The following is a 25336-nucleotide window of genomic DNA, read 5'->3' as shown; positions in this document are numbered from 1 at the left end:
CCCTCTGGCAAACCCATTGGCCAGGTGGAGTCAGGACTCGGGCCTCTAGAGCCTGGCATCATCTTCAAAAGCCCTCATGGGGCCAGTCCTGGCGCCTATGGGGCCAGGCTCATACACCATGAAAAACAATGTGCTTGGGAACTACTTTATTGTATTGTCAGCCAACATGGAGGCATCCACATAGCTTGGTTCCTAAGAACCAAGCTATGCGGTCTAGTGTTTTGGGTCTGGTAGCCTAGGGACTACTTTACCTGGACTATTTTGTTGGGCTATTTAAACCACACCCGAGCAAGACAACACGCTTCGCGTTACTTTGCAGTTTTGCAACGTGAAGCTCACCGTGTCCAGCTATTCCCTCGAACCTCGGAGAAGCAGAACCTGCAAGGAGACAAAAGGAACATCATTAGCAGCAGCATCTTACCTGCAGTCTTCATCTTTAAACACTCGCAGCTACTGAGAACAGCTTCCTTGAATCTGCACGCCTCCCGGACGGAACGACCTGAAAGAGGAAGATAGAGGCCACATTAAAGAAAGCAGAAGAGACATTTACAAATTACGAACTGCTCAAAAGGCTTACCTGGCTGGTCGCCTCTCGGCTGGCACCACTCCGGACATTCCACTCGCGCTGAAGAACACTGCGACCTACAAGGAAGGAAAACAAAGGTTAGCAAAGGCAAGACTTTGCAGCACTGCGCATAGCGCTTACCGCATCATAGCGCTCTTAATGCGCCATCATTTACCAGCGGGCTCAACCATAGCCAGTTCGCCGCGCTGGAGCTCCGCATACCTAAGGGAGAAAAAAGACACATTTTAAACAAAGTAAGGCATGCATGATAGCAACAAAACTAAAGAACAGCAATAAGACCTACCTGAACAATATCAAACGGGCCGGCAACAGTGAAGTAACTGGACCGCACTCGCCCATGAAAGACAACGCGCCCCTGCAAAGAAGGCAGGACGGAGAGCACGCCTAATTCTACCACAATAACCTTCCCCGCAGACCACATCAGGGCAAAGCTGAGAAGCATACCAGCGAGTAACCCGGCTGGGTGACGTCCCTGTGGATACCAGGTGAGCGTAACAATATCCCTCTTTAGGAAAGTTGTGTTCACTTTGCTTCACTTTTACTTCTCTTTGGCTTTGGGAATGCAGGTTACAATATTCACCTATTTGGAATCCCTTAGTAGAGGAGTTACGTCCATTTTGCCTTAATTCAATAATTCCATCTTCTCGTTGGCTTTGGCAATGCGGGGTACAATATTTCCCTATTTGCAATCCCCTAGCAGAGAAGTTGCGCCCCGTTTGCCTTAACTCAATAGTTTGATCTTTAAAGTTATCATTATTACTTAGCGGTCTCCTTCGGAACGCCCCCTGTGTTACCGGTCTCAGGCCAACTCACCCATATGCCCTGGCGTCGCATCCTAACTCGCTGGTATCGCTTCTTCGGGACCTCCTCACGTGTGACAGCGCCGGTCAGTTTCCCACCACTCGCGTTGACCGTTAATGGAGCTTCCACAGCTTCGGGCACTCTCTGGTAAAAGCTTATTACCGGAGCAGTTCACAGGATGCAGAGAGCTTCACTCCCGCTTGGGATAGCTGGCTTCACTACTGCTTCCCGCTGCACGTCCTCTGCATGAACCAGAAGTCCCAACCTGTGCCACATTTCTATCAGTACAGCAGCAGCTCCAGCTTCTGCTTCTCCCTGCTGCTTCCGTTTGATCTGCACCTGAAAGGCCTTTAAATGTCATTACAAAAACTAGACCGTGCACCACAGTTTAGTAACTTGGGACACCTCTTCCATAATGTTCTTATTTGTTTCCTCATTATTTAATCCAATCTGGTTGGGGGATTTATAGGATTTACACTTAAGGGAGGATTTTATAGGAAGTGATGGTTTTCCCTTATTTCTAAGATCTAAACATAAGGTATAATTATAACTACTGGAAGTAGCAATATTAACTTCCGGACCCCTTTTTATACCATTTTCATGTCTATCAACAGGATCCTCATACTTAGCACTTTGGGTAATTCTGGGAGAAGGAATCCTACGGTGACAACATGCCATTAAATACTTAGGCACTAGGGAGCTCTCATCCTCAGAAGAGGATGAATACCGCGTCTCTCCTAGCAGAGTCACCACTTTGTCCATACAGCCTTCTCCTCCCATGTGGTCCTCCCACCCAATACCACCCACAGGGCTAGGATCAGGTAGCGGCTGCCTTCCCCAGGCCACATGGGAGGAGACTTCAAGCTGGAATTTTGTGATGAGTCTGCAGGATTCATCACAGTATCAAAGGAAGGATAATAGCACTCCTGCTTCCTCGCAGTCTTCACCCCTCCCCAGCGTTTTTGAATCCTCTTTAATAATGTAGGGTCCGTGGCTAGATTTCTAAGCTGGCAGAGGATTAGTCCTATTTGGAGGTTTGTCTTACACTCCCCGATTGGTTTTACCTCTCAAAGATTCATTTGAAATGTGGTCTTATTATTATCTTGGCATAGGTTGAACCTTAATTGCTGTCCAGATTGACTAATGGTCGGCCCTGAGCTATGAACATGGCCTGGAACATCAGCGTCATTTTGGATCGGCAAACATGGCCAGACACGGCTCTGCAGTGATCAGTGGTCTCGCAGTAAGAAAGGTTTACAAGTGGCCGGCTCCCTGCTCTGAAAGTTCAGTGTTTTCTTGGCATTCTCATGGATTAATTGCTGCCTGTGTTCGGCTAACTCCCACAGCGTGACATTCCTTTGGTTGTCAGGTTTGCTAAAGGGATCCAGTTGCATTTTACTTCACAATAACCATTCCCTGTGCTCCGAGCTTTCAATGCTAGTCCAGTATTATCATTTTGGAAGCATTTTCCATCTTTTCTAGTGATAGCGTCTGATCATTGTGGGGCATGCAGGGTTCTGTAGTATAGAGTCATTTTTTTAGGGAATGGCAAGGCTGAATTGACTAAAGAAATACAGTGTCTCTCAATGGGTGAGCCCAGGGTATCCCGTTCCACCCACCCCTCTGGGAGGGGGGCACATCAGAGGCCAGACCAGCACAGTCCTCTGTGGCTTAGACCCCTCATAAATAAGGAGAAGGGAGTGTCCAACTCACCATCCAGATGCATCTGGCTGTGCTTTTTAGAGATAAATGACACTGTAATGGACTCTTGTGGTTTTACACACAAAGGGCAAATGTAAACTTCCCTTAAAGTGATGTTGTGATGAGTGGCAGCATGCAATGCTGCTAGCAGTGAACGTGGGGGGAAAGGGTATTGGATCACTGCATGGGGGCGGGGTATGTGATGTTTCCTCTCTTAAAAGTGTATTCATAACTGAAGGTTATATCCCCTAGGAGACCATTCCATCTTTGTTCTTACTCCCTTATTCCATGCCCGCACATATACCCACTGCCGCAATTCACACTCCCCACAATTTATTTGCAACGCCCTCCTCCCCCCCCCCCCATCCCCAGCAACAGCTATTCATGGCAGGGAAAAATAGCACATTTTCTCATCAAACACCTACCCAGGAGATGATGAACTGACGGGCATACTGGTTGTTAGAGTAGATCCTCTCCCGCAGCAAAGGCACAAAACCAACCAGATCAAATTTGTTGCTTTCTGTCACAATGTCCTGCAATGCAAACAAAAAGCATTATATCAGAGTGCCAATACAGTGGAGTCAGGTTCACTGTTGCCAAGTCTTAGACAGAGCCATGATTTGTCTTAAATAGAGGGCAGTGCTCACTGCTACCTCGGATAAATAGGAACATATGTGGTCTGGAGGAGAACTCATGCTCTCTCACTTAGTCTGCCTCTGCACTGCCCAACTATTTACTGCACAGATATGTGGTCTGCTGCCACTGTGGCTCTCCCCCTCAGATGTGGCCAGCGAGTGAGAAGAATGTGAAAAGCACCATAAACTGTCCACTCCCCCCCCAAACTCAGTCATAAGAACCCAAATGCAAAAATTGTCAGCAAAATAAAACACTTAATAGCTAGATCAGATAAGGTTTAGCCATCAGAGTATCCTGCCTTTGTGAACAAGCTCCTACAACAAAGGGTTTTCAAACATGGATGTTATGCTTGGAAGTACTGGAGGGCGACATACAGAGATTTAGAGTCCTTACATCCAGAAGCTCCTAAAGACCTTCCTTTTCTCTCCCCCCACCTTCCCTTCTAACCCCTTCCTCCTCCTCTATGACTGTCCTCTTGGTTCCCTTGGAGCATTACAAGGTTCCAGGTCCTCTTCTGCCCAGTCCGCCACCTCCCTCTGCTTACCTGCTTTCCATGGTACTTGCCCTTTGACCTCCCCCCAACAACCACACTTCACCCCTTCACCTTTCCCTTCCCTCTTTAGCGCTTCTTTGGTCACTGACCTGCACTTCCCCCTTCACTCCCCCTTTTCCCCTCGCACTTCTTGTTCTGCACTTGAACAATCTGAATGTCACAAGGCCTAGTAGGACTGTTATTGCACCGGTCTCCCTTGTCCCCCTGAACCCTATTTTTGTCATGTGGTGCCTTAAAACACTTGTTGTATAGGTTCCTTACAAATATCCCAAAAATAAATAAATATGGAATTAAACACCAGACACTCACAAAGTTACAGGTTGCTCTCTTCACTGCAATGGTAAAGAGGGACTCACCTTTAAAAGTCTATCCAGGAGCTCAGAACCACTTTTCACATTGGGGTCTGGGTCAGCAGCAAGCTAAAATGTAACCAAAACAACATGACTCAACAGTGCATACAGTGCCAAACAAAATGTCTTTACGTCCAGCATGAATAGTACATCTGCTATGTTCTCACATCTTCAGAAGTAGTATAGAGCCATTAGCCTAATCAGTAGTCCATCATGGCAACTATGGACCACACGGAGCAATGCCCTTATGCAAGTACTGAATTAACTTTGGTACTAGTTATAACTTCCATACCCACTTCCACGGATCAATGGTTCTCATAACCAACACTTATTTATATAAGAAATTGGGCGGATGGATTTGCATTGATCAATTTGTTGTTGATACTGGTACGTTTTTGATATTCATTTAACATTGTATGACAGTAAAGTTTATAATGAATTCATGTGTAAGGGTGAATAATGATTTGTTAAACAAAGCACCTAAATAAAAATACTAAAAATTAACAACAAAAAAACAACACCTATAGCGAATGCCTATGCTGGAAACCTAATAATTTGATCCTGCGTTTGATATTGTTCCCCCTCACAAGGTGGCAAGATTGGGATATGCAAACATTTGAAACAACATGGGTTTTACTTCAGACACAGACCAGTTGTGAAGCGCCGATTTAGACATTCCAGGTAACATTATTTATATAATATACAAGTTCCAGTTACTTGTAAGCTATATACAACCACGGCCAGCCTCAAACACTGAAACTCAGACCCCAAAAGGCACTTTCTGAACATTCACACACCAAACATACATTAACATTCCCCTGCGCTAAGACTCTGACATGGACCAACATATCAAAATTCATGGCTGCCTAGCAGGATAAAACAGGCCAAGTTACAACCAACAGCTAACCTTTGAGCAAAGCTACGCAATGAAATTGTATCCCTTATTGTGGGTATTCTGTTACCACAATGCTCTGACATATACTTCTCTGTTCCTTTTGCCCGATTACTCTTACTTCATTTAGCCTTCCTGCTCCTAGCCACGAAACAAATACCTCGACCTTGCTATGGGTACACTGTAGTCCACCAACTAATTTCTCTCCTAAACCGCCACCTCTTTATACATTCTGCCGTTTCCAATGTCACCCTGGTCATGAACTGAAGTGTGATCCCTGTTCACATTGTACCTTCTTTTCCTCACCATCTTAGATCCTCCTTCCATTGTCAGGATCTGGGATGCGATCACAGGGATAGCTGTGATTGTCCCCTTAGCCCTCCTTTCCTTCTACCCACAAACCCTCGCTTCCTAGTCAGGAACATGAATGTGGGTCCCAAGCGCAGCTGTGAACGTTTCCCCGACCCCTCCCATCTCTCCATGAACACTGAATTGATTTTTTATTGCAATATAGGGTGTTACAAAGCAACAAATACATTAATACAAAGGCCACACCACCCATTGGCACCCCCACACAATAAAGAAGAGCTCCATGGCGCTAGTCACAGAAAGACCAAAGACATAAGTAAAGGTAATTGGTGCAGCAATGGCGCTTGAACTGCTTTACCATAACACATGAGAAGAGCCCCTGTCCCATGTGGTGGAGAAGTGGCCAGGGGATCTACCTCATAGCACCCAGAGTCCCTGCATCATGGAAGCGTTGGCAGCACCCAGCCCCTGTACGATCGTCAGCTCCCTACACACCACAACATCACATACGCCCCCATTCCTTTTTGCCTCTCAGTGCTCTGGTCTGCGGATTAGGCTAATTTGCTTAATTTTGAGTTCTCCCATCAAGTCTGAGGGCCATTCTCGCTCCATCATGGCTGTTCCCAGTGCCCATTCAAGCCAGTCAAAGCAGGGTCGTCTGTTTTCTATCCGGATCACCCCGGCAGGTTTGAAAATGGTGATCAAATTGTGTCAGGGCTGTATCCAGGAGAACATCTGTTGGCAGGCCCAACATAACTGTCTCTTCTGCTTGCAGATTCTCTTCCTCCCAGTCCCCATGGAAGAATGTAGTCAGGATCAGGGAGTTTGGCATTATTCAGACAGAAAATAATACATCCGACTGTACCTGAGACTGTCAGCTTCAAGAATCTAGTAGAGCAATGGCAGGTTGCCCCTCTAATTGAACCTGAAGGTGGTATGTTCGTTCCACCCTCCCTTGAGCAAGGACTTCCTGCTTGGTTTATTCCTCCTAGAGCCATAAAAGCTCCTTCAGATCAGCCCAGCTTTCAGGTATACAGAGTCTGCTTCCATTGGGACACACAATGTCAATGGGTTTCAGAGCCATTTTGGTCATGCAGTTCCAAGCCAGGTGTGCCATCTATCCACACAAGTAACAGCTGACTCGTCTTTGAGGTGGCTCTAGCTGTGGTTTCTTTACTTCAAATGTCCGTGTGGTCTGGACAGGGGACTTGGATACAGCACACTCTGGGAGATGACTTCAGAACCGCAGCCAGTTCCTCCTCCTTCACTGAACTCACAGGTTTTCTCAATGGCATGCCTCCATTGTTGGGTTCTTTTAAACTGTATGGCGGATTTTATGGTGGCCTAAAGAGTTGGCTACTGCAGTTACTGGACTATCTGTTGGAGACACAGAAGAAGCAAAATCAGCAGTTGTTCAAGAATAAGGTGGTCTTTCACCATCATCAGGGTTGGGCCACAACCGTTTTTCTAGACAAAAAACAATCCAGCGTGATAGTTTTCGTGGGGGCCCATGGGCATCAGCTTATTCTTCCAGAGTTGTTGCAGATGGTACGGTTGGTGGTCATGAAACAAGCACTTGAGAATGCCTTTCCTCAATGTTTTGTATTGAATTTGTCCATCTTCATTCAATGAAAGTTTCCTTGTCATTAGCAGTGCTTTGTCCAGTAGGTCTTGTCGAATCTCGCCACCTAAGCAATTCTCTCAACATTTTTAAAGAATTAATTTGAGTGTTCACTGGCCTTGCACTTGTGTGGTAGAGAATGGGGTAGTGAGGCGAGACTTTTCTCTGGCTGACTGAAGTATCCCAATACTGCAAATAGTACAGAGACCAGCCTTTAACAGGATCCAAGTGTAACTGTTTTGTGGCTTTGGCCAGAGTAGCCGTTGCAGATGTGGAAGGTTAGGCAATCTGCACAGGGATATCAGAAGCTTCCGATTCCTTTGGTTCCTCAAGTTGCATAGATTTTGTTGTCTTCCAACTTGAGGCCGATTTGCATGCTGGGTCTCCAGGTGGAAGTTCTTATGTCTACTACTGCTGTTGGCCCCCAAATAGTGCCTAATGCCTGTACGTGGGTTAGCCATGGCAGGATACATTGCACATTTTAGGACCAGGGCTCTCTCTTGGATTACATCACCATGCATCCCCTTTAAGCTTGCTGCTGTGTTCCTCCGCTTGTCTGGATTTCGACATTGCTCCTGTTGGTTTCACTACTTTGACCAAAAGCAGTAATGTGGAACAACCAGAGGTTTGGGGAAGACCTTCATCCTTTCCTAAATTGATTGTCTTGGACCCCTCACTGTCTTTTCCCAGGGATGCTAGTGTAACATCTTAGCGCATGAGGTGACTCCCAGTCTGGGCTGGTTGTGCCACCTTTGACAAAACCTGTCATTAAGCACTTATAGGAATTATGATAACCATGACACAAGGTTAGATTTTTAAGTTCAATATTCACTCAGTTTAAAAAATGGTGGGGTTTTCTAGGGGAATGAAAATAAGTGGAACAAATGCAGCCTTGATACTACAATGAGAGTTTCTCCTATCTAAGAAGTGGCATCGCAATCCTGGACCCTTCTGTCCGGACTAACATTCCTTTCCACTTCTGGTCAGACGAGCATTTTCAAAATACAACGCAAGTTGGTAAGAACAGTCTTTCTCCTGTTGGTGACAAACAAAACATTTTTTATTCATTTTTTTCACATGGGCTTTCTCCCATCCAAAAGTAGTAAACTGCTACAAAACCCTAAAGGGAAAACATTTTCTGCAAATAAAACCGGAGCAGTTCTTTCAACTAGGAAAACAAATCTCTGAAGTTTTTCAAACAAATCTCGGGAAAACCAAAAAAAGCCAAAACTGTGTGCAAGTTCTGCAAAGGGAGCCATTAAACTGTGTGGCAAAACTACATTTCTCTCAATAGAAAGTCTTTGCCAAGTCTCTCCCCAGTCTGACTCACAATTTGGGTCAATTCCTTTGCAGTGCTCGTGTTATTTCAATGGTCAAGGTTCCATAAATGAGTGGTCTCCAGCCTGGAAAGTCTTAGATGTACGAAAGCATGTTTCAAGAAACACAGAATTCTTCCCCACAGGTGAAAAGGGCTCAGAGGATTTACAGGCATGACACAGGTTTCTAGACCCCCTACCTGATCCAGGGTACTGGTGCATCTTGTCTCCAACCCACTATTAATTTCCTTATCAAAGTTATATACATAGGAGGATTCCTGCTATCTCTTCAGGAAAACCTCTCTCTACTGGTTCCTCAAGAACCTCCAGAATACCATGCAACATAGTTGTACCTCCTCCAACCTCTCAATCCATTAGTGTAGGATGTATGTCACTCTCCACACTGCCTCCTCCACTTCTATGCTCCTCCTTCCACCAGCCTTACTCTCTCCAAAGCTCATACGTTTGTCACCTCCTCCTCTGATACTACTCTCTGTTTCACCTCCTCTCACCAGCCTCCCAACTCTCTGCTCCTCCCTTCTCCATGGGCTCCTTTGATATTACTCTTCTCTCCTCGTCCTTTCACCAGCGCTCCTACTTTCTCCTCCTCCTACTCTGCACCCTTCACTCCTAAAATTACCTCCTCTGCTGCCCCTCTGCTCTCCAGCCTTCTCCAAATGTGCACCATCTCCTATCCATATACTTTCTCTTCACTGTTATAGAGGGTCTTTTCCGCTCCCCATGGCCTTGGCTCTCGGGCGGGGGTGCGTGTGTGCGGGGGTGCGTGTTGTTTTTCATTCTTTGTACAGGTCTGGACAGATCCGAGTAAGCTTTTCAACTCAGATGCTGTTCACGGATGAACCCAAGCTACCCATATTGCCAGGACTGAAAGCATTTCATTTTGTTCTCCCATTTTCTTTTCAGTTTTATGTTCTGTGCATTAGTGGGCACAGCGTAGTTCCAGGTCTGTCTGCTGGGCCCCGCAGCACCCTGGAAACAGAGCTCCCAGACCTTGAAGCAAATCCCTTACCCTCATTATGCTGGTAATGGGGAGGAGGAGTTGAGCAAACGCATTTTTCAGGTCTTGAACTTAAGAGGATTTTCCACCAAACAGTCTGGGATAAATGGCCCACGTTATTTATTTTGCCTGCACTGCATTTGACTCTGCTTATTAACTTATTTAAACAGCCCGCTATTTTAACATGGTCCATGATGTAAGCCCTACCCCAGAGCCCAATTGTTGGCGTGGTAACTATCTGATGCTCCCCGTAGCACCCATGGGCCCTCTTTCAAAGCGCAGATGTCGCCACCCAGGACACATGGCTACCTCTCCACACTAGGGCTGTACCGAATAGCATATTTAGTATTCGGCCGAATACCGAATAGTTGCTTTATTTAATAAATCATGTTCCAAACTTCAAAAAACACACTCATTAAAAAACACTTAAAGCACCATTTTAAATGCATTCTATACTTTTATTTCTCTTCATTGTAATTAATGTAGCATCTTTATTTTTAAAGTATAAAAGACAGAAATAAAGCAGATCTAACCAAAATGAAGGGACCAATGTACAGAAGATTGTTGAATATTAATTGCCAGTTAAAGTAGGAGGCTTCACAAATGCAAAAGGACTGCCTTTGTGAATCAGATGCATTGCATTCTCTATCCAGTTGCAAAGTCGATGTGGTTGAGTTTCTAAACTTCTTTGCAGCTCACATAGAAATGTAAAAAAAAGCAGGGGCGAGGCACGCACTCCAATTCTTGGCCAATATATTACCTGAACAAGTGTCCACATAGAAATGTATAAAATGGTTCATGTCGGCTCATGCAGGACACAAGTCAAGAGAAAATCTGAAATGCGTGAACTCCATCTCACTACTATTCACCCAACCCAAACAAACGCTACTCACTTTTCACTTTTCCTAGCCACTTTTTCTCGCCAATAGACAAACATATGCAACTTATAATTTCCTGATAAAAAAAAAAAAAATCAGATAATGTTAAACTCAGGACTCAAGTCCTTAAAAAAAGAAAAGGGGGGGACTATGATGTACACAATGGAAAGTGACATAACCGGAACTGAAAGTATCTATGCACATTTCTTTGTTTGTTTTTTCCAACTGAAAAAAGTGCACATTGCATATAAACATTCACCAAAAGAAAAGATGTTCCTGTATTGTTGCAAGCTAAGTATAAAATATGAGCACCTTTTTTGTCTAAGAATCTGTAAAAAAAACTTGCCCTAAAGAGCAGATTACAATATAATATATTTTTCAGATGTGTCATAGCAATTTGTCTGGCCTAATTCTGTTTAGTTTTGCAAACTGAAGTCTAGATTTGGCTTTCTGAGTTCATGTTGCATTGTATTCACATGAGAATGTCAAAGTATTCGGCTGGAGCCGAATAGCAAGAAACTATTCGGCCGGAGCCGAATAGCTTTTTTTCAGCTGGAATTCGGCCGAATACTTACTCGAAGCCGAAGTTCGGTACACCCCTACTCCACACACCCTTAAGGGTCAGGCAGGGGTCATATGACATTGATGGCAAGACTGGAAACTAGAGCACACAGATGACATCACTCATGACCTCACTAGTATTGTATTCCTGCTCAGATTTCATGGCCATGTGCCTAGGCAGAGCCACCTGTGTGTCTAGAGACTACACTCAAGCTAACAGCCACACACAAACCAAGCCACTTATGTAATTCTGACTTACAAGATAATACAAAACACTTAATATAAATCTTTCGTTTAATCCACTTAGGTGTCTATTAATAGAGTCGTTGAGTGTTAAAGGTTGGCGGAAAAGCAACCGGTAAGAATAACACAGAAAAAAAGAATTTTGTATTTTATATTATTTGTGTACTACTTTAAAGGGGGAACACTCAAACACACCTCCAGGCAGCAAAAACTAAACACAAAATAAAAAAAGGTGTAACTCTGCGGGTGCTGTTGCAGAATCATCCCCCACTCCATAATTCTTACCTCTGACAGCCAGAGTCTTGTAACATTACTTGCACTGCACATCTTCCTTGAGGGGGTAATCTGGGACTTGGGATGGTTCTGCCAAGGTGGATGCCCCCTCTGCTGTTCAGATGGACTTTGCGGCACTCCTTTGCCTCCAACAAACTCGATGGGCAGTCTCACCAACTTCTTCTTCTGGGCTAAATATTTGTCCTGAAATGCATCTCAAACCTCCTCCTGATATTTACGAAGGGCCTGATGAAAGAAGGAAGGGTGCCCAAACTTTTAGCAGGATTCTGCCTTCTTCGGTGGTGAATTTCCTTGCCGTAGAACCGCCACTTTGCAGATTCCATCTCAGCAGTGGTCTTGTGTTCTGGAAACTGTTCCCAATGTCCTGCTGTCCTGAAACTTCCTGAGTGGACTGGCGTGTCCACCCACACAACTGCTCGGAGACCTCCAACTCCTCTACCTCAATGTCCTGGCCTGCCCATTGAGAGTCATCAGAGCTTGAACTATGTTTCTTGATGCTCAACCTTTACCTCCTACACGTGTGCAGGTATTTCAGCCCCCTCAGGCACACTTGTCACCTAGTGTAGTGCAATTCAGATATATGTATTTGCACTGCTCATCACCCCATATAAAAATATACTAAAAATACAAATACAAAAAAGGCAAAAACACAGAAAACAAGTGATACAATAAAATGAAAAAAGCGATAAAGTAGGCCAATTGATCATCAAGGTCTCCCTGCAACTTCAGGTGGAGGCCCAAGCACTAGCTGTATTTGGAGAAAATTACTTCCAGAATCGGGAAGTGTAAAGGAAAAGCTCATAAAAGTAATACATACACTTTTCCACTCCTCCGAAATCTTACGAGAAGCTTGTGAGAATGGCAATAATCCTTGAAAGCATTGCCTCGATCTTTCAAGGACCAAGCACTGCTGCGCTGGTCACTATGGTAAAGCTGGTACCTTTGCAGTCCCAATCCCAAGATGGCGGTCACGCTCTACACGGTTACCAGACATTTTGTCGAAAAAAAATGGTCGACAGGACATTTGGTCGAAAGACAAATGGTCGAATTTTTTATTTTTTTTTATTGGTTCCCCCCCCCCCCCCCCCCAACTCCCTTTTTTACTAAAAAAAACCTTTTTTCCCTAAACTAAAACCTAAAAAATATATATATAAATAAAATAAAAAATTCAACCATTTGGTTTTCGACCAAATTCCGTCGACCAAATGTCTTTCGACGAAATGTCCGGACACCGCTCTACACATGTTATACAAGCCTTTGCAATGATGGTGGTCATGACCTTTGCTACAGCGAAAAGCGAGAAAGGATTTAGTAGCACCAGACAAGGACCCTGATGCCTTGCAATTACTCTGGTAAGCTCAGCCGGCTTGTTGCTCTTGTGTTCCCCAATACCCTGTCTCTGCCTTCCGCTTCTGCCCGTTTCTCCCTCCTGCTTCTTCCCATTTACAATCTCCCATCTACAATCTCCCTTTCCTGGTGTACTTCGCATGTTTTTTGGCTTCTACCAAAGAATACCTTTTTCTAATGACTGGACGTCCTGTTCTTCTGCAACGTCATGTAATACCATATCTTCTGGCAATTTCTGCCCAGCCCCTTGAAGCCATTCTTTGCATACATATGTGTCCTGTGGAAGGATATTCTGTACTCCACCGGGCTTTTCCTCTCAGGGTTTTGCCCCTCCCTGGAGCCACCTTTGCACCTCTACAGTCCATGCTGGAGGGTGGCGGCTCGAAGGGCCAGGCCTCATCTCTTCTCTTCTCAAGATCACATACTGGTATGGCTGATAGTGATGGTAATGGTAATCCCAAGAAACCTAAGGAATTTCTATATCCCTGTACCATACAGTTCACTTTTCGATAAGTCTCTTACCAGTCAGATTGTTCTAAAGTTGGGTTATTGATTATGCATATGACTGGTAGTGCCCTGGCATGGACAAAGTCTTTCATCACCCGGCTCTTGGATAAGTAGTCTGTTTTTGTGACTGCCTTGGCCGGCATGTTTAGCCAAACCGATCTGCTGTATACATCGCAAGAATCCCTGCTGGATTTGTTACAGGGCTCAAAGGATGGATTAACATACACCACCAGCTTTAGGCAATTAAAGAAACTGGTTGGCCTGAAGACACCTTTACACTTAGACAAGGCCTCAATGATGATCTGGAGGATGAACTGGACATGGTACTCCTCATACTTTTGGGGCACTTCTAGTTTTGGCCTTTCAGAGTGATGACTACATGAACAAACAGATGCAGGAACGGAAGAAATCAAGCACCACCATGATCCATCCTGTACTCCGTACTCAATCGGACATCCCAGAATGGACAGAGGGCATCGTCAATAAGTTGCACCGCTGGGGGGCATATCACTGGATTCTGATTTGTGCTGGGGATGAGTGGAAGAGGGCCTTCCAAACTCCGTTTGGACACTTCGAATACTGTGTGATGCCCTTTGGGCCTGCCAATGCCACAGTGATGTTGCCAAGATTTATGGACCATCTCTTCTCTGATTTGCTTCTACACTCTGGTTATTGACTATCTGGATGGTCTACTGACATTCTCAGCTGACCTAAAACGTGTGTGAAAAGTCCTCCGGTGATTAATACAGCAGTAGCTTAAGACTAAACCTGAAAAATGCCTATTTTAGATAACCACAGTAAACTACCTGGACTTTGTTCTTTCTGATCAGGGAATATGTAAGGATCCCGGCAAGGGCAAGGCACTATTAGATTAGAGAGCTCTGTTCTCTGTCAAGGATGTCCAAAGGTTTCTTGGTTTTGCAAATTTCTTCTGCAGATTCATTCCATCTTTTACACATCGCGTGGCACAGCTGACCGATTGACTGATCCTTCTGAAAAAAGACATCAAATGTACTTCGTCCTTAAAAGCCGGCCGGGCTCCAAGAACTGAAGGGATTCACCACTGCACCAGACTTCTGTCAACCAGACATCAAGAAAGCCTTCATTCTCAAATCTAATGCCCTCACTGTATGGTAGGAAGTGACAACTTGGAGGACCCCGTCACCTACTTCTCGAAGACTAATCATCTAATGAAAAACTATTCTGTGCTAAAAAAAGGAACTGCTGGTGCAAAGACCCAATGTTGAGGTGGTAACATGGTTATACCATGAGGTGGTGGTGGCAGAGTGGAAGGTGACGAGCCGGCGCAGTGGCAAACTCTTGGAGGTGTAATGATACGGTGGTGAGAGATTAGGTATTTTCCGAGACTTCTTGGATAGGGAGATGGGAGCGTATTTGAAAGCCAACAACAATGGGGAGGTCTGTATGGCTATGGTTTGGGAGGCAGCGAAGGCCACGTTCAGGGGACGCCTCATTGCGGAAGGGGCCCCCGAGGAAAAGGGGAGAGGAGTTTGGTAGAGGCCAGGCTCTGTGAGGAACTGAAGGCCTTGAGAGCTCAACTGGGAAAGAAGGGCACCGCCAGAGAAGGGCTCCTGGGAGAGATGAGGGACAAGAGACAGGTTCTTCACTTGATATCAATTGGTGAGACGGTGAAAAGGATGAGGTTGACATGGCAAAAGTACTTTGAACGGGGCGACGCAGTTGCTGTATTCCTGTCGAGTACGGTGAAAGGACGCAGGGTGCAAAGGAGGGTGGATAGAATAAGCGGGGTACACAGGGGAATGCTGGATAGAGGGGAGGATATCCCAGCCCAGCCCAGTTTGCAGCTTACTATCAGCAGCTCTACGCTAGATCGGTGGAGACAGCAAGTGAGGAGATGCGGACATACCTCAACGGTCTACCGATCACCAAGCTCACAGTGGAGGAAAGGGAGGGGCTAGAGGTGGAGGTAACGCGGGAGGTGGTGATGGGAGCGAACCCAAAGCTGAAAGCAGGCAAGGCCCCTGGGGAAGACTGGTTTACCACATATTTTTATAAGCAGTATCAGTTGTTGTTGGCAGCACCACTGGCAAGCTGAAAATTCCATTGTTGGGGAGGGCTCCATACCACAGACGTTCCTCCAGGCCTTGATAGCGGATATACCAAAACCAGGCAAGGATCGCACCAACTGTGCCTCATATAGCCCGATCTCTCTTTTAAATTTGGACAAAGATATTTGGCAGGGTGTTGGCGTCCTGTCTGGAGCTCTGTCTCCCCCGGCTGGTACACGTGGATCAGACAGGTTTTGTTATGCACAGACAAGGGGCCGATAATATGCGTAAGACACTCCACGTCAAATACACCGGTAGTGGCAAGAGAGGGGGGGCCCTCTTGTTGGCCCTAGATGCAGAGAAGGCCTTCGACTGGGTGACCTAGAACTTCTTGGGGCAGGTCCTCTCGACTACAGGTGTGGGCCCGAAATTGAAGGGGTGGATCGCAGCTTTGTACTCCAAGCCGACAGCCAGGGTGGCAATGAATGGGAATTATCACTGCAGCGGGGCGCAAGACTGGGGTGCCCGCTCTCCCCATTGCTCTATGCGTTAGTCATGGAACCGTGGGCTGTGGGGTTAGAGGGTACCAAGGCATCAACAGGTTCTCGATGGGGAGTTGGACAAGGCTGCAACTTTTGTGGATGGCCTGCCTAAATTGTATTAAAATGGTGGTGCTGCCTAAATTACTATTCCTGTTCCAGGATGCTGCCGGTGGTGGTCCCGCAACTGTTCGTGAGTTCGGGCAGCGCTGTTGAAGTTTTTGTGGGCATTAGCCAAACATCGGATTACTTACGGGACATTGATTTGACAGAAGGAAGAGGGGGGGGGGATTGGGCTTCCAGGACCTTGCAACATATTATAGAGCGGCCCATTTTCGTGTTATGGTGGATCATCTCGACCCACAATGCGATAAGCAATGGGTGGCATTGGATCGTGAGATCTTGGCCCCGGTCTCCCTGGGGGAGTGGCTGTGGGTACCCAGGGTACGTGTCCCGAGAAGGATAGTGTCTCACCCAGTTCTGGAAGTCCTGTGGTCCCTATGGAAGGAGGGGGGGAGAATAGATGGCTATCCACATGGCCGTCACTCCTGAGTTGTATTTTGGCTTCAGCCTTGCGAGACGCACTTAGGGAGACACTGAGATTCCAGCTGTGGTATGAGGTAGGGCCAGTAGGGCAGGGCAGATGTGGGACGAGGGGTCTTCATTTTGCTTGACAGACCAGAGGAGTGCCTGCGAGTGGGGGGGCTATCGGTGTTCCGTTATCTACAGTTAAATGGTGTCCTACTGGGGAGCGAGTGGGGCGGAAACCTACAAAGGGGGTTGACAGACTGAGCGCACCCTCATCACGAAGGCAGGCACACGGGGGCTTATAGCTCAGTTGTACAGGGCAATACTGCTGGCGGTGCCGAGGTACCCAGCGAGGACCAGGTGGGGACAGGATCTGGGAGGGACATTGATGACGCCCTGTGGGAGCTAATGTGCATGAGAGTCTCATACTCAACAACTTCCCTACAGTATAGACACGAGGTCCTGAAATTGCGACATAGGTGGCATTACCCACCAGCGCTGCTCATCAAGATGTGCGAGTGGTACGACCCACACTGCTGGAAATGTCATTAGGTGGGAATGCCCCAGCATGCAAGCTTACTGAAGGGAGGTTTTATCATAGATTAAAGGGGTGGCTGGGATCACCAGGGAGCTTTCGCCATGGTATCTCCTTTTTTGGGTGTGGCTAGAGGAGGAGGAAAAAGTGGGGGAATGGCATATGGTGCAGGTTAGTGGCCACCAGGTGCTGTCTAGCCCAGGGGTGAAAGAGTGCACGCCTCCCAAAGGAAAAAGAATGGGTAACTATGGTTAAGGCCATCTACGATATGGAACTCCTAACACATCTCCTGGACGAGTCGCATTCCAATATCAAAGGTCTTTGGATGCCCTTTTTTGAGGAGTATGATTGGTGAGCAATGCTAGGGAGCAGGCCATGGGATCCACTCAGAAGTGATGTGAATTGGGGAACAGCGAGATAAGTAGCTTGTAGACCTTGAAACTCCCCCACTGGGAGGGGGCAAACACATTCGGCAAGAAACTGTTGGGTGACTATTAAACACTGCTGCATGCAAGGTGCTGGGGGAGGAACCCAGGGGGGAAAGCCATGCAGAGGGTGGGATGTTATGAAGGGCTTGTTTATGAGGGGGGTTGTTTTAGGTTTTGGTATTGTAATGGTTGAAAGGCTAATAGGGTTCAACTTGGTTACTGTTGCTATAACAAAGCATGGGACTCTGAACAACAGACACATATGGGGAAAATTCAACAGCCTAACAACCGACAGGCTTGCAAGACGATTGTGAACAGGTTTCAGTCCATGCGATTACACCTTTCCTTCTCTGTAAACAATCTGTACTTATTTGTTTGGTAGAGCAACCCTTTCTGGTTATCTCCTTTTGTGATGTATTGAAAACTTAATCTATTGACAAAAAAAAGCAACTGCTAGCTACTGTCACAGATGGCACAAAAAAGAGCGAGACAGCTGAAGAATTTTTATTTTCATTTTTGGGGTCCCTGGAGCCATCCTTCTCACTCTTGGGATTTCTTCCCTAAACCAGGCATCTGTAACATTGGTTAAGGCAACCAAATGGTAAGACCTACTGTCTAATAGCTGACTTTAGCTATTGGTGGTTCTCTAAATACAGGCTAACTAAACTCCCTCAGGGACTTGCTAGTTTTCCATACTCTAACGGAATGTTAGTATCCTAATGGGAGTTGGGATAGCGTCATGCACTTGCTCTCTGGTATTCATACTACTTCAGTCACACTCATTAAGCTCTACACTTCGGCCTGCTCCTCCCACCGGTTCCAGTTCCCCATCCCTCAGATGTTTAATTCCTCTATACTACTACTCCACTGTACCACTCTTCCCCCACTCCTACTCTCATCCCCCCACTACTGCTGATACCAATCCTCACTCTTTCTACAACACCACCCCTTTTTCACTCACACTACACAGACACTCCGTACACTAAATATTGTAAGTCACTGCACGCTACACAAACCTGCTCACTCACACTGCAGTACCCATGCACTCAAAGTACCAATATCACACCTTCTCAAATAATAGCATCAACCCTGCGCCACTTCCTCCTGCTGGTCTCTTGGTCCTCCTGCTATTCCTCTGACCTCACCTGAACAACACACGCCATCCAGCTTCCTGTCCCCTCGCTTATACGTCCCCTCATCCTGCCATTGGACAGCTTTCTGTAATCAATCACCCTGCTCTGTCCCCAACCAGGAGATATTATATAGCACAAAATGCATAAAGGCCTTTTAGATCCGGACTCCTTTTTTCCATGTGGGGCCGCTGGGTTCAATGGCTTTTCATACAGTTCAATGTCCAAGTCCTTGTTGGTGGCCAGAATACCTCCCCCCGCCCTCATACTGGGAACAACAGTTTAGCTTGAAACTTTAACGTTCGTTTTCTATGGTGGTCTAGCAGGCTCCCTTTCCCTTGCGGCTGCTATTCCTTGCTGCCCGGGAGCAGAGCGTGATGAGGTTCACTGTTGCTTAACTGCAGTGGCGTGCAGCTCTCCCTCACCATGCCCATTCCCCTGCTCATGCGCGGAGGGTTGCTTCTGCTTTCACTGGTTGGCACTCTTAACGGATGCGAGACACATTCAGACATTGGAGTTTCAAATACCCACAAGAGCCAGAACAGACTCCACATTTGAACTATATTGCAGTGGCGTCTAGCAATAGAAGGTTGGTTTCATCCATATACCCGTACACCCAGCAGTCAGAGTGGCCAGGATAATGGAATGCATAGTAAATGGGAGATGTTAGTCGCATCTTATTCGAAAAGCAATGGTCTCGCATTTGCAAACATACGCAATCAGTATCACTCAACCTGCACCATAAGCCAATTCAGTTTAAAGTCCTGAATCGTGCATGCATAACCCCGGCCGTTTTCAGGAATTATGCTGGGGGCTGTGACTCCATATGTCCCAGGTGTGACTCAAATGGGGCTCTACTCAACGGAGGCCCGTTTCTGGTACCAAGTTGTATTATACCTGTCATGTATAAGAGACCATGATTTACCTTGTGACCCCGTTGATTGCTTGGTGGGTGGTGTAAGGAACTCATGGTGGCAACACTAAAGACAGACACAAGTGATCACAGTTCAAGGGTGTTTATTGATTTTTATAATGGGTGAGATAACCGCCTAATCTAAACCTAAATATAAGATGGGAGCAAGCTACGACCATCAAATAATAATAAGGCAGTCCTAGTGGCGTCTTGTCAAATAGAAAGGGCCTATACTAAATAAAACTACTGCCAATCTTTACCACATTTACAAAAATTGTGTGGGATAATGTTGACAAGAAAGAAGTGTTCACAAAATGATACGTCAGGATGGTATGGCTGGATCTCCCCTCGCCCCATTTTTAGCACAGTATAAGGTGGGACTTCTCAGCACAGCACACTCCTGGGCCTCTCCACCACAATGTTCACAATTCAAGTTCAATGATACCAGGACCTTCAGGGGCCAAGTCTCTTTTCTACAAAGTCTCTTGCCTTGGAAGGTCTGATGGATCAAAACTTCAAACAAACATAAGTTATTTCGGTAATCTTGCAACTTGGGCGATTGCTCTTCGCCCCTTGGATCTCCCTCTGCTGGGCTCGAATCCTTCTTGCAACGTTGGCCTCCCTCCGTCGGGTTCACTACGGCCTTTCACAAAATGCAGCTCGCAATGAAGAGCCTTAAATCTCTTTTCAAACAACGTCCCACAGCGGACAACCCTCGACTGGGTTCACTCTTGTCAGCACAATGTTCACGGGTGTATTACGCTTCACCCCAACTCGCAGGCATCCCTCAACCGGGTTCACATTTGCTAATTTCACAGTTCACTTTGCTTTTACATGATACAGTATTTACTTGTCTTAGTTTTCCCTTGACAATGGGTCAGAGACTTTCGAGTGTACAAGGGCTTTGACGTGAACCTCATAGGACAACTACGACCCCTCACGTCGCCATTTTCCTAGGGCCTTCTGGTACCTGCAGGTTCAACATAAAAGGGGCCAGCAAAAGTCCTTCGAATGAGCACTCCTGTTGTGCCTGACAACTCTGCAGCTGGCCCTTCTCTGGGCTCTCTCAGAAATTGAAACACACACAAGTTCTTTGTTCTCAAATTCTTGCGTTTATCTAATGTTGCTACTTGCAACCTTGGATTCAACACAGTTCAATTTGCTATCAGCTTCCTCCGACTTACTGATTGCTCTTAGTCCGCTGGCTTGGCTTGCCTCTGGAGTCAAGGATGGTACCACGGTAGCCAGCGTGCCTCCCCGTCTGTGTTATCAATGCGGGAGGCCTCTGTGCAACACTGACAACAGTCACTCCACACGTCAGCTGTACTTCCCAGTCTTATCATTCACTTTTCAGAGGCTTCGTGAATTTGAGTTGAAAAGGGCAAGGGGAGATACCCCCCCCTCGTCATCCCTCCAGGTCTCGCCGCCTTTTTCCTCCATTTGAACTGCAGGTTCGGCGTAGCCGTTTCCTCGTGCATTCGGCCTTGCTTGTAGTGTGCTCTCGTGCTCTACCTTTTATCCCTGTGGGGAAGGTAAAGGGCCACCAGGTGTGCGTGGTTATTGTCAATTGTCAGACTCTGCCTGACCCGTGTGTTGGGACTTGCCAGATAAACTGCTTTGGTTTTAGTCTGTTGTCTGTTAAGGTGTAAGAAAGTGTTTGTGTCGGAAAAGGGTGGAGGGGTAGAGCTTCTAAGTATCCTAAGGGTAGGTTGGGAAAAAGGTGTTAGAAGGAAGGGGGTACCGCGTCTCAACCATCTGTGTCCCACTTCCACTCCCCGAAGAGTCCTCATCCAGGTGATCTTTTCCCCCACTAGTCCACCCCCAGGAACTTGATCCAATAGCGATGGCTGTGTCCTGGCCACCTGGATGATAGATCTCCGGGGACCAGCGGGTGAGATACCTTCAGGTTTCTCACAGTGGGTATGAAAATCTTCCGATAATTATTTGTTGGTTGTCCATCGAACATAAATAGGGACGTTTTGCTACAACCCCAAAACACAACTAACAATGAAGGAGAGGATAGCCTGACATGTGTAATCACCCACGGAACACACACATCCCAGATGAAGAAAGCTATTCGGAAACATTGGCATATAGCCAGACTGAATCTACTGGAGTGCCCACCACCCCGCTTTGCGTTCAAACGGGGTAAAAATATCAAAGAAGCCTTGGTGCATTCTCTCTTCCAACCAGATTTGAGACACCAGGCACAAAGAACTCTACGACCCATGCAAGGGCACCATCCATGTGGCAACTGTGTGGCCTGTAAATTCACCACTAAACTTAAATCTTTCAAAATAGGCCAACGCGAATGGTTCCTGCGAGACCTCACGAATTGCAAAAGTGAAAATGTGGTCTACTGCATACAGTGCCCATGTGGCCTCAAATATGTAGGCCAAACAACACGGGCTGTGAATCTGAGAATATCAGAACACCTATCCCGGACAAGATGCAAGACCCTGACAGCTCCTTTGGTGACACTATCTGGAAGCTAGACATTCCCCCAATGATCTAATATGGTGGGTCTTGGAGAAGGTAAAAGGAGGACCACATTTATCCAAAAGCCTAATACACAGAGAATCCAGATGGATACATTGCCTGGACACTTACCATCACGGCCTCAATGAATCCTTCCAACCTACCATTTACTGATCTAGACACATGCAGCATGCCCCTACACAGAGTGCCTTACGGTAGTCCAACAGATGGCAGGGATACACAACCTTCTAGCCATCCTTCTTTGTAAGACTTACAGCTACAGAATAATTGAATATTCCATGCTTACTCAGAATTTGTATGACCACATTATCCGGTTGGCCGTTGGCGCTCCAGACTGCAGTGACTGTATGTCTACATTGCACTTTTTGATCATGCCACAATATTCTAGTGATTGAATACACAGAATGTTTCATTCCTGTGTGACATAACAAGATAGGCTCCCAAGATACCCTACCCAACTCCAGTTCGCTTTTTATCCCCCCAGAACAAATATCACCAGACATCACTACACGGACAATGCTATCAAACATATAGTGTTCCCTTTACCCCCCGCATGGCACATTACATGATCAGTTCAACATACGGCACCACACTTCACACGGGCATGACCATCCGTTTCACCACATGTGCTCCAAATACTTAGGTCACAGTGCTCCTTGAGCCTCTTCTCGGCATGAGTATGCATATAATTATGCTGTTTCCAAAACCGTAGAGCCATACACGGAGATAAGGGACGAAAAGCATTGTCAGTTTCCTCAACAACGTAGAAGCAGCCAATAACGATGCACGACCCGTCTACATCATTCCGCATTACCTCTCTGAACCAATGGGCGCTGCACCGGGTGGCACAGTCTCCATAACTACCCGTCCGCATCTCCGGAAGCAACACGCCCAGCGAAGGCACACTGCAGATGGAGGACGCGCACGCAGAGATTGGGAGCTTCGTACACACAAGCAAGTGTACGGCCACGCACAAAGGTGAGCAAAAATGTCAAGAGGCCTACCTACAGATGCACACTAGTGCACCTTAAAACAATGCATCGAGTTAGGGCTCGATCGCTATGGGCCACTTACGGTGTAATGCACGGGGCTAACAGGGGCCCGGCACGCTCTGCCCAGCACGCGTCAGTTCAGAGTACGTGGGACACTATTAGGGGGTGCTAGGACATATACTACCTGCTGTCCTGATATAAACTAAATGGTCCCAGATACTCACGCCCCATATGGTGCTTTGCAAATATAATCTCACCGGTTGTCCCATCCCTGGCGAATTTCACTCGTACGCCTTGGACAACCCCTTTGTATGAGACTACCTGAGGGTTTTCCCACCCACTGAGAACTTGTCTTTACACACACAGATATGGTGCACGACCGAAGGTGATCCATTCAAAGAAGAGGTTTTCTCCCCCCCTCAAAAAAAGCCTGGGGCAAACTACTTGTCACAGGAGAATGCCATCTGATACACTGGAACTTGGAACAGAGGTGAATATATACACAAACACATATATATTAATCCCTTATGACTTTCCCTACATGTATAGACATGTCGGGAACCGACTAAACACTATCAAGTCCTCTATATTTTCTTCTTTTCTATATGTTTTCACTACTCTGGTACCGCCCCAACTGACAGATCCCTGCCCTCATTTTGAAAAACACTACAATAGAATACTGCCTTTCAACTGTGATCCTTCCTCTCCGGACCCGTCCAAGGAACTTGGGATTTGGTCACCGGCTTTTTTGAAATACAGCCGGTAACTTGAGCAAAAATGACTAAGTAATATGCTGAATTAATAGCATTCTAAATTGAGGACCACTCACACTTCTTTTTCTCTTACACTTTAAACAGGGTCCATCAACTGGACGCCCTGAGAAGGTGGTTGTACAACATGTATATATAGTCCACCGAAACGTGAACACACTATAAGCAATATTGAAGATAAATATGGTTGAATTGCCCTCTTTTCTTCTATATAGTGTGAAACTTTGTTTTCTGACATGTAGGCAAACAAAGATATCTTGTACGTCGAAGACCCAGACCTCAAAGATCATATAAATAAGGAGGACAGTGACTGTGGGAATATATTTAACTTAGAAGCATCTGTGAAAATAACAAAAAATTGTTTTGGTTTTCGCTTCCAGAAATAATTAAGTCACAAATATGTCACATTTGATATGATCTAGGAGATTTCTCCACAAGACGAATGTGGAGTTTTTACTTTACTTTTCTGTTTTTGTATATGTTACTGTAAATATGTTACTGTAAATAATTAGGGTTACAACATAGGTTCTTTCTGACTAACAATTGAGCATCAGAAGATGAATGTAATATTTTGTTTATACTCCATGTATGTGCCATTGTGAATAATTGTTGTTGCACTACACACTTTGCTCGTTGGATTTTTTCTGCCTTGTTTTTCTATTTATATATAAAACACATATAATTATATGTTTGGCTGAAGTTTTTTAAATTGTAGACTCAGGTAAAATGAGTATATAGAAGTGTGACAAAACTAAATTTGGCAAGGGGGGGGGGAACGGCGAAGTTCAGCGCAAGGACCTGTTGGGCTTTAGTGTACTGAAAAGCGCTGCAGGTGAGTGCGGGGGGGCGGGACTTGCCAAGTCTTCCACCAGGTAAGTAGGACAAAAAACAGGTTTAGCAAACACACTGCGCACAAACACTAGTTAAGACCACGTTGGTATAGTAGTTTTAATCAACACTAGGGTAGCCTGACACGCGTTTCGAGCACTTGCTCTTCCACTGAGGCTGCAGTGAGGTATGAATCAGTGCGAACCATAAGTATGGTAAGTGATTGAAGGATATGTCTCACATGCTCCACTGTCACTTGCAGTTGCAACAACAAATATTGAAGCGTTTCCGCGTTGAGACAGCGTCTCCGCTGTAATTCCGAACTGGAGCTCCAACACAGCGGAATTACAGTGGAAGAGCAAGTGCTCGAAACACATGTCAGGCTCCCCTAGTGTTGATTAAAACTACTATACCAACGTGGTCTTAACTAGTGTTTGTGCGCAGTGTGTTTGCAAAACCTGTGTTTTGTCCTAGAAGTGTGACAAGCCCATCAATAGTTCCCTTGCCTCCAATTGTCTGACGTTAAAAGCA

The 25336-nt window shown here is 46.0% G+C and overlaps 1 protein-coding gene across 4 annotated transcripts in view; it reads right to left on the bottom strand.

Moving 5' to 3' along the window:
* Nucleotides 1–25336, bottom strand: part of VAC14 (VAC14 component of PIKFYVE complex) — a 1997670-nt gene that overhangs the window by 1592344 nt on the left and 379990 nt on the right. For all 4 annotated transcript variants that reach the window (XM_069654807.1, XM_069654798.1, XM_069654816.1 and 1 more), the window contains exons 5-6: nucleotides 4634–4696; nucleotides 3514–3621 (exon numbers count right to left, since the gene is read on the bottom strand). In XM_069654807.1, the coding sequence (XP_069510908.1) occupies nucleotides 3514–3621; nucleotides 4634–4696 (171 nt within the window). The remainder of the gene's footprint in view (nucleotides 1–3513; nucleotides 3622–4633; nucleotides 4697–25336) is intronic.

Source organism: Ambystoma mexicanum, chromosome 1p (genome assembly GCF_040938575.1).
Source record: "Ambystoma mexicanum isolate Mex_15411 chromosome 1p, UKY_AmexF1_1, whole genome shotgun sequence".
NCBI lineage: Eukaryota > Metazoa > Chordata > Amphibia > Caudata > Ambystomatidae > Ambystoma > Ambystoma mexicanum.
Note: the sequence above shows the minus strand (reverse complement) of the source record. Positions and strands in the feature narration are given on the sequence as shown.